This window comes from Gossypium arboreum, chromosome 13 (genome assembly GCF_025698485.1).
Source record: "Gossypium arboreum isolate Shixiya-1 chromosome 13, ASM2569848v2, whole genome shotgun sequence".
Taxonomy (NCBI): Eukaryota; Viridiplantae; Streptophyta; class Magnoliopsida; order Malvales; family Malvaceae; genus Gossypium; species Gossypium arboreum.
This window is the reverse complement of record NC_069082.1, coordinates 31625971-31635700: the sequence shown is the minus strand read 5'-3', so window position 1 is coordinate 31635700 and position 9730 is coordinate 31625971. Positions and strand designations below refer to the sequence as shown.

The 9730-nt window shown below is 31.2% G+C and overlaps 1 protein-coding gene and 1 long non-coding RNA gene across 4 annotated transcripts; both read left to right on the top strand.

The window, feature by feature from the left end:
* Window positions 1-634: 634 nt before the first annotated feature.
* Window positions 635-4783, top strand: LOC108461453 (uncharacterized). Of its 2 annotated transcripts, XR_001867753.2 has the most exons (4): window positions 635-1073; window positions 1327-1467; window positions 2760-2825; window positions 4548-4783. It is a non-coding gene; the product is annotated as an uncharacterized LOC108461453 (long non-coding RNA). The 2 variants fall into 2 exon arrangements; XR_008277109.1 differs by lacking the exons at window positions 635-1073; window positions 1327-1467 and having other exon boundaries at window positions 1920-2825.
* Window positions 4784-6369: 1586 nt separating this feature from the next.
* LOC108461113 (nuclear transport factor 2-like) lies at window positions 6370-9470 on the top strand. 2 transcript variants are annotated; one of them, XM_017760813.2, is made up of 9 exons: window positions 6370-6648; window positions 7177-7356; window positions 7455-7746; window positions 7833-8080; window positions 8170-8320; window positions 8423-8544; window positions 8636-8701; window positions 8842-8893; window positions 9041-9470. In XM_017760813.2, the coding sequence occupies exons 2-9, from the start codon at window positions 7177-7179 to the stop codon at window positions 9277-9279; spliced, it is 1350 nt and encodes a 449-aa protein (XP_017616302.1). In that variant the 5' UTR covers window positions 6370-6648; the 3' UTR covers window positions 9280-9470. The 2 variants fall into 2 exon arrangements, with proteins under 2 accessions (XP_017616302.1, XP_017616303.1); XM_017760814.2 differs by having other exon boundaries at window positions 7160-7356.
* The last annotated feature ends 260 nt before the right edge of the window (window positions 9471-9730 follow it).

The following is a 9730-nucleotide window of genomic DNA, read 5'->3' as shown; positions in this document are numbered from 1 at the left end:
CTTTTGTTCTTTTCAAAATTTAAAATTTTAGTCATGATCACTCAAATGATAGCAATTATATATGTTTGATTAAATTCTACTATTAGTCTTGGTATTGTGCGTAAAGTTGTAGGTTGAGTTTATGTTATCCAATTAGATCATTCTTGGTCCCTATACTTTTCGAATTTTGAAATTTTAATTTTGACACAAATGACAATCGTTAAATCCGTAACTGGCTTTTTGTGAGTAATATGTTTGTTACATTAGATTTTAGAAATAGCAAAACTTAATGAATTTAATAGCTACCATTCAATTAATACTACAATTTCAAAATTTCAAAATTACAATGACTAAAAATAACAAAATTAAAGTAAAATGACCAAATCCACAACTTACATATAATTCAATGACTAATAGAAAAAATAATAATTAAAAATATTTAACTTGTTTATATTTAAAAATTAATAAATATCAAATAAAAATAACATGTATATATTTATAAAAAAATTAAAACAATATCATTAGGTTTAAGTAAATTTACACTAAATATTTATAAATATGATACGTTTTAAGTAAAATTTAATTAGAAATTTAAAGAATTAATTGCGTTTTTTAAATACCTCAAAAAAAACATAATTGTTTAACTTAAACAGGATCCTTTTCCTTTCCTTTCTAAAATATTTTTTTTTCTCATACCTGACACTAAAACCCTTAATTTTTTCCCTAAAATCAGTATCCTCAAAACACCCCAACCTCACCCTTCTGTTGCCCTTTTCAATAAAGAAACTCTCCAACAGCAGCGTCTCCGTTGTTTGGGTGTCTCTTGCTTCCCTGGCGCCGGAGGAAGAGGTGTGGCTGCTCTCCGGCCGATTAGCAAAGGAGAGTTGCTTCTTAGAGTTCCAAAATCTGCCTTAATCACAACTGACTCTCTTCTTTCAAGAGATGAAACTTTGTCTCTTGCACACAAATCCCATCCTTCTCACTCTTCTACCCAAGTTTGCTTTTGTGTTTCAGTATTCGATATATGTTTTAATCTGCGTTTCAACCAAACAAAACGACTGGACTAAAGCAATTTGCCTATTTTCATTTGCAAGGTAGGTATTCACTGTTTGTTTGTTATATGAAATCAATAAAGGAAAGGCTTCTCCATGGCACCCTTATTTTCTGCACTTGCCTTGTAGTTATTCCATACTCGCCGCTTTCGGTGAACTTGAAACGCAAGCCTTGCAAGTTTTGTCTCTTATTTTACCTCTTTTGCTTTTGCTTTTGCTTTCTCACATTTGCTTCACTTGTATTTCTTTTTTTCTTTTTTTTTCTTTCTAACCTTGCTATTTATCTCGTTCTTAGGTGGATTATGCCATCTGGGCTGCTCAGAAAGCTGTCACAAAAGCTAAATACGAGTGGGAACAAGCCTTCACTTTCATGAAGGAACTTAAGCTTAAGCCTCCACTTCTCACTTTCAGGGCTTGGATTTGGGCTACTGGGACTGTAAGTTCACAGTGTTTATGCTTCTCTGGGTTTTTCTTTTTCAGTTTTTATTTATGTTGGACAGCTTCAACTTAGACTGTTATGCACATTTCACACGTATGCGTATGGATAAATGTCTGGTTAAACAAGCATACATGGGTTCCTAATTTATCTTCTCGTGTCTCTACTTAACATTTTCCTACATATTATTGCTTTGATAAAGGTTCAGATTATTGCTCGGGACAAAATACCGCAGACTTCCGAAAATATATGTTATTTATGCAAACATTTCTTAGTAAGATGAGATTAAAATTTTGGAGTGTCAAACAAATAATACTGTTTGAAAAGTTCAGAATTGGAATAGACTGCTGCTTTAAAGTATCTGTATGGATGGTTACGTCATCACACAAAGTATGGTACTCTTTCGCCACCCGAGCTTGCTAATTCTTTGTATTATGCATATGTAAGTACACTAGGGTATAATTCTTTGTTTTTTTGGTTAGTTTTTTTCTTTTGGAACAATGCCTTGATATTGCAATCTTGGTTTGAGTGTAAGTCGCTTCCTCTAATGTTACTGTGGGATAGTTTGCTTATGTTGTGAATGTTGTGATTACAAGAGTGTCTTTTTGCATATGATTTCCATGACTGCAGTGATTATATTTTGGACTTAGAGTTTTACATATGGTGACAGGATATAATTTTCCTTAAGATTACTAGAAGCTTATCCCTAACATTACATTTTTGAAATGTTATTGTTATATTCTGGTGTTAATCAAATTGTTTTCTGCCATACATGTGATAACCCAACATGTCAATCTTCTGTGTGCCAAACTCATATGGGTTGCATCATCTTTTCCTCTATTTCTCTTCTTTCTTATCTTTCAATGGTAAAGTGATGCATTGGTGTGTTATATAGCTCTCTTATAGGGTTGAATTATTTACTTGCTCCATCTTTGTAACCTTAGGCTGCTAAAAAGATGCTCCAGATAACATGTTGCACCTAGTTGGACCTTAGAAGACAAACTAGCTCTTCTATTCAGCTCCATGCAATTAGTTATTTGATTTGTTGAAGCTATTGGTTGATTTAGATGATTTGATTATGCACTTCCTCAATTTACATATATCCTTAATCATCTCTTCCAAAATGCCTTTTTTAATGCATTCAGATCTTGCATATGCAGTTTGATTTGTTTAGCCTCTGTTACTGAGATTGTCCATTTAAAATTATTTGATGATAAACTTCCCTTTGCCTGTGGTGGCCATATTTTCAGCACTATTGAATTTAGTCTTTTGGTCTATGTCTGGATCTTTAGGCACTAGATTTGAAGCCAAACTATGTGCGTGCTTGGGCAAACATGGGTATCAGTTACGCCAACCAGGTTTGTTATCTCCTGCATTGTTCTCTCATTGTCTTGACATTCATGAAAAGGGAACTGCATTTCTTACCTTATGTCTTCATTTCCTTTTGCATATTAAATTTATGCTTATTAATTAAACAACATAAATGATATTTTTTTAATCTCCTTAATTATTTGGGTTCATCCTACATAATAGTCAAATTTATTAATCAACTAGCCACTATTATTTGCGTGGCTTAAGATTGAGTCTAGATTTCAGCAATTTTTTAATGTAGTCAATGTTATTCAGAATTTTTTAATGTAGTCAATGTTATTTAGAATTTTTTAATGTAGTCAATGTTATTCCGGTATAAAATACAGTTGGTACTAATTATATGAGTGCTTACCGATTGATTTCGCCTTTACCGACCGAAGTATGGTATATCGGTAGATAAAAAATGAATTTTAAAATATAATTTTAGATTTAAAGTTAAATATTTTATTCTTTATTTTGGATTTGTAGAAGATTAAAATATGTCATAAGTCCATGCACGCTTTTAAATTTTGAAATTTACTCCTATACTTTTATTTTCAAGAATTTAGTTTATCTATTTTTAGATTTTAAAACAACGTTAATAGTTGGACTTAAATTTTGAATTCGGAAAATATATGGACTAAATTCTAAATTTTTAATAGTAGAAGGATTTAAGGTATATTTTTCAATTTTTGAATTATGGATAGTATGGGATGATCTTATTGTTTAATTTATGGAATACTTTTTTACTTGTTCATTTTGAAATTGTTTAGTGATAGATTGTATTTGCAAGGCTTATTAAAAAGTATTTTATATTATTGATTAATATTTTATATTTAATATTTATAAATATTATATAATTTTTTAAATAACAATAAATATGAAATAAACCAGATAATATTGACTTTATTAATAAAATAAAACAATCAAATCTATTTAAGTGCATATATTTTTTAATCAATTAAAATTATTTTTGGTTTGGTTTTGAAGATCACTTATCCACAAAGCATAACTCATTCTATAATCCATCAGATTTATGCTTCTTTTTTCTTTTTTTTAGTGTTTTTGTTATACTTTTCGGTGTTCAGCCTTATGAAACACTTTTTATATTTGTCTTTTTTAAATCTTTGGATGTTGTCATTTTTTTTATAGTTCATTGCCTGTTATGTGTTTTATTTTTTTTTCGATTGTTTATTTCCCTTTGATTTAACAACATTTTCTTGCAAATCTTTGAATAATTGAATCCTAGAATATATGTGTTTGAAATTTATTGATGTGGTCTGTGAGTTATTTTTAGTTGTTTTATGCTGTTTATTATGATTTACTAAATAAGAGAATCTAAACTAAGAAAAAAATAGGTGTCTGAAAAAAATGGTAGTTTTAATTATTGTTTCCTGCTTGAAGTTGAATGCTGTCCATATATGATTTTGAATGCTGGAAATTTGCAGCATTTAATTTCCTGCTTGAAGTTGATTAAACTATGCTGTAAATGCAAAACATTTATATGCTGTTCACATGCTAAATTAACCATTAGTGAGCTTAAAATTGGTCTATTCGAATGTGTTAAATTCATTGTTCAATGTGATGTTATTTATGCTAATGTATTGAGTATATTAAGTTGTGCAATTTGATGTTATATGTGGCGTTAATATTGACTTGTTAATTGCATATTTTATTATTAATTTGACGTTATATGTGTCATTCATTAACTTTTGTTTCTTTTTTCTCAGGTTTGAGTTTTTGTTGGATGCATGGTTCAGGATTAGCTGAATTCATGCATAGTGACGACTTGTTTGAGCTAATTGCTGATCTTAAAGTGTGCATTCTATCATTATTTTGTTCTTTTTGTATTTTGTTAGATTTCTGGTGTAGTATGATAAGTGCGGTATTTTGTTTGACTGTTATTGATAAACTTTCTATTTGGTTGGATATATATTTATATTATAGATATTATTCTTCTTCTCAATATTTTGATAATGAATTTTAAATTTTTTTATATTTTTCATAATTTTTTTAATATTTTATTATTTTTTTAAATTTTATGATTTAGCGGCGTTTTTTTGGATAAACGCCGCAAATTTTAGTGGCGTTTTCTATAGCGGCGTTTTTGTGGCGCTTGAAAAACTCTGCTAAAAGTCAGTTTTGCTGTAGTGATACAAAATCATCATAATTTGAATATTAATATTAATTTAAATAATATTATTTGTGATTTTTAAAGGCTATTTATTTCATATATATTGTTAAATTATTTAGTTTTAATATTAACATTGTTAATATTCATTTTAAGATATTATATCTATCTTTGATTTCCTTTAGATAATGAATGTAACTCAAGTAAATATTACAGAATAAAATCTTAAAGCATATGTGTAATCGCTAATTATCTTGAGCAGATTTTTCTATTTTTAGCATTTATTTTAATAAATATTGAAATATTTAATTATCTTTGAATCCTAAAATATGTACTTATGGTAACCTATAATATTTTTTAAAGAAATCTATTAACTACAGTTCTCATCATATTTTATCATTTATTTTAATAAATATTATAATATTATCTTTGGCTGAATTTTTCTGTTTCAATATGAAAATCTGTACTTATAAATTTTTTATGGACCCTATTAACTATAACTGTCATTATATTAATGTGACAAGTCACTATATATATATATAAACTATATCACATAAGCTTTGTTTTTTTTTTTCCTTAAATATATATGATATTTTAATTGGAATGATAACATTTGGAAACACAACACAAGTTCACAAAATATAGAATTTAACTCGGAGAGTTTGCAAGCACTAAATTTCTAGAAAACACGAGAATGTTTGATTGCGAACCCCACATGGTTTTCAATGCAAAACCTCAATTTGAAGTCAAACAACGCTTTTAATTGGACCATCATCTCATCTTAACTATAATGGAGTGGCGGTGCATTACGCTCCTCTGCTTACGTGTCACCAAATAATTCACCCTTCACTGATCACAACCTAATGCTAGCCTGGATTTTAGGCATTTTCTCCACAATACATATAGTTAAAAAACTAATAGCCATCGCAGTCTCCTGATAGTCCTTTCTTATGTTAGTCCCTTTACTATGATAAAGTTTGAGATTTAAAATTTTACTTAATTTGACATAATGTAATCCTTCTCTTTTTATAATGTTAATAATAGTCTAAATTGACAATATTATTAGTTGTTGTTGGCAAAAGGATGACAAAATATTTTTCAAAATAACCTTAAACGTTGGATTAATATGTAAATTTATAATTCATCAAATATATTAATATTAGATTGTAGTTTCACATTGCTCTACAAATGTGACATAATAACAGTAAATAAAAACAGTTGCACATAATCACTTTAGTAATAAATAATTAACGATGTTATTAATTTAAATTTTGTTATAATATTATAGAAATAGAGGAACTGATTAATTTCAAATTAAACCAAGTTTAAATTGTCAAATTTGTCTCACCTACTATAGAAGCCAGTTTCCAACTTCAGCTTGCCACCAAACCCCTTTCGCATTCCATCTATATAATCAAATCAAAACCGTTGAAGCTAACGCTCTAACACATTCATCAATCATAATTTGATCACGACCGCCAATCAAATCAGTTGGTCCACAAAATCATCGACGAGACCAAAAGTAAACATCTCTAATTTTTTAAAAATAAATTTTAAAAAAAATCCAGTAAGGATTCGAGAATTTCACCCTATATATATCTCTCTCTCAAATAATGAGGTGAAATTTAGGTTACTTCCTTTTTTATTTTTCACCTTTCGATTCTCCACGGTGCCGCCAGGCACTGTTTTCTCTTTTCTAGGTAATCCCATTTTTCTTTTCTATTTTATATGATTTTTGATGGCACAATTTAATGAAATTAAATGTTTTCCGATCTGGGTTTAACATCAATCGGTATAATGTTGTCGCTGTTATTGATTTCTGTTGGTTTTGTTTCTTGGAATTATAATCATAGCCTCAATTATGAAAATTTTTTCCCTATGACCGGATATAGTAATAGTGGATTATCCATTATTAAATTGTTGAATAGATCTTATTTTTTAGTTACAATGCAGATTTATTTCTGATAACTAATGAATCAGTTTTCTTTAACCGATTGGATTCATACTAGTATAATGGTTTAACTTACCTGAAAAAGGCATCGTCTTTAGGGTTTTCGCAGTTTTGATTTGTTTTTTTCTCAATGGTATAACGTAAATATTTTGGATATTGTTCTCTGCTTTTCAATTTTCATTGGGAAGTATTTCCTTAAACTTTTACATTATGTTGGGTCCTTACATGTTTTTGTGCTTATAACAACTTTTATCGTTAAGTGTTTTATTGTTTGTAGATGACAATGCAATCGGATCCATTGGCTTCCGATCCACAAGGGATTGGGAATGCCTTTGTCAAACAGTACTACACTGTTCTTCACAATGACCCTTCACATGCTTATAAATTTTATCTTGACTTGAGCGTGTTAAGCCGCCCTGGTACCGATGGTGCGATGAAGTCCGTGACTACCCTGAAAGTAAGTTTCTCTTTTGCAGACAATGCAACGGGAATGATTGAATTTTATTTTGTTCGTGTTATGGCAATTTACAATGTTTTCTGTAATGCTCATAACAGGAGATAAATGAATTGATTCTCTCATTGGACTACCAGAGTTATAAGGCCGAGATTTCTTTTGCTGATGCCCAGTTCTCATTAGCAAACGGTGTGATTGTTTTGGTTACTGGCTCTTTGATCGGAAAAGATGATGTGAGGAGGAAGTTTACACAGTCATTCTTTCTTGCTCCACAAGAGGGTGGATATTATGTCTTGAATGATGTTTTTAGGTATGTTGATGACAAAGAGCCAGTGGACGTGGCATATAATGATATTGATGAGGGTAGTCAAGCTGATTTGTCTCAAGATACCGGTGAGTTTTATGGTTTGTGCATATGTTTACTTACTGATTTTCATTCTTTTAGGGGAGAATGTTTAATTTAAAATGCTTGATTGCAGAGGTAACTCCTGTGCTGAAGAATGCTGTAGCAAATCACAGTACTTTTCCTTCGGACAACGATGATAACAATGTTAAAGAAGTCAGTCCTCCATTGGACAATGGAAAGCATACTGTTCCAGAGAGTGGGGTTGTTTCTGAGCAGCTACCGCCTCCAACAGAGAAAAGTCAGAAAGATTCTCATCCTGTGAACCAGACTTCGGCCCCTGTAATTCAGGATGATGCTCCGAAGAAGTCATATCTATCAGTTGTGAGTTCATATATCCTTACCAGCATTTAGAAAACCACTTATTTTAAATGGGAAAAATAATGCTTTTCCTTTTTAAATACTTGTTTCAGGTACATGCATTGACAAAGAATTCTGCTCCATTTATTGTGAGAGCTCCGGCTCCGAAACCTAAACCTGTGGAGCAGTCTCGCAAAGCTGCAATACCTGAAGAATCTGCTCCTAAAAGCTACAATACCTCAGAAAAGAGCAATGAATCTTCAGGTTTTTGTTTATTGTTCTTCAAATTCATTAGTATCCAGTGCTTCAAAAATGTTAATGTTGCATAATTTTTTCATCCATATTCCTCATTTCAACTTGTTTCAGGTAAGAATACTTCGATATTTGTCGCTAACTTGCCTATGAGCGCAACTGAGGAAATGCTGGAGGAGGTTTTCCAAAAATTTGGACCAATTAAACCCAATGGCATCCAAGTCAGAAGCTTTAAGGTTTGTTCTTTACGTCTGTTTTGGAATTGATCAATGTTTCGAATGCTTGTTTGCACAACATTTACAACCTTCACTTGGTTCATGTCTTCAGGACAACAAAAACTGCTTTGGGTTTGTGGAGTTCGAGTCTGCTACTTCAGTGCAAAGTGCTGTTACGGTAGTGCCAGTCCTCCTCTCGTAGTTTTTATTTCATAAATTTCTCGCATCTCACATTTATAATTAGATTGATGTTGATTTCGTGTTGCATGATGGCACGATGGTATGTCTGTCTAAAATTTTCAATTCCCATCAATGCAGGCTTCTCCTATTACAATTGGCAACAGGCAGGCCAATATCGAAGAAAAGCGAGGCACGTTAACATATCTTCTTCAACTTATATGTTGATGTTCTCTTCATGGCATGAAGGGAAAATGTTGTTATCATAAAGTTGTTTATAGCATAGCATAAGAGGCAAGTGGAAAGTGCATAAATTATGTTTGTTTTAAATAATTTGCAGGACCCAGCAGTGGTGGGAAACCAGGGTTTGGTGGTTATAGAGACGAAAATGGCTACCGAAATGACAACTTCAGAGGCCGTGGGAACTTCAGTGGCAGCCGTAACTTTAGAAGAAATGAAAGGAATGAGTTCTCAGGTCAAGCTTGGGGCAATGCGGGGCGAAACGGAGAAGCTAATAGGAAAGTTTATCAAAATGGGGGACAAAGAGTTGCTGCTGCTCGCTATGAAGGTGAAAGTTAAGGGTTTTGAAGATTAGTTTCTTGCTTTTTATCACCAAAAAAGTAGGGGGAAACAAGAGAGTAATTTTTTTTTTTTACTTTTTTCTTTTCAAATTTCTACTTTTGAAGTCTAAATTTTCGTCATTTTCAGTTTTGAGTTTATTAAAAAACTTAAATTAGGTAGGCAGATGGCTGGGAGGCTTTGGAAAATAATCTGTGGAATTATTATTCTTTTTGCTTTATATTATTTAATCTTTGATGAGATTTTTGGATAAAAAAGGGTTTTTCTTATGCTGCTAGTGAGTTGGGAATGGGTAGAGAAGAGGGTTTAGTATAAAGGCTTAGCAGTTATGGCATCGTAATCTGTGATGACCAAGCAAGAGGTTGTGAATTGGCTGTGGTGGGTGGTGACAGAAATTAATCTGCAAATATCAATTGAGCATCTATTATTATATGTCCAAACAGCCGATGTT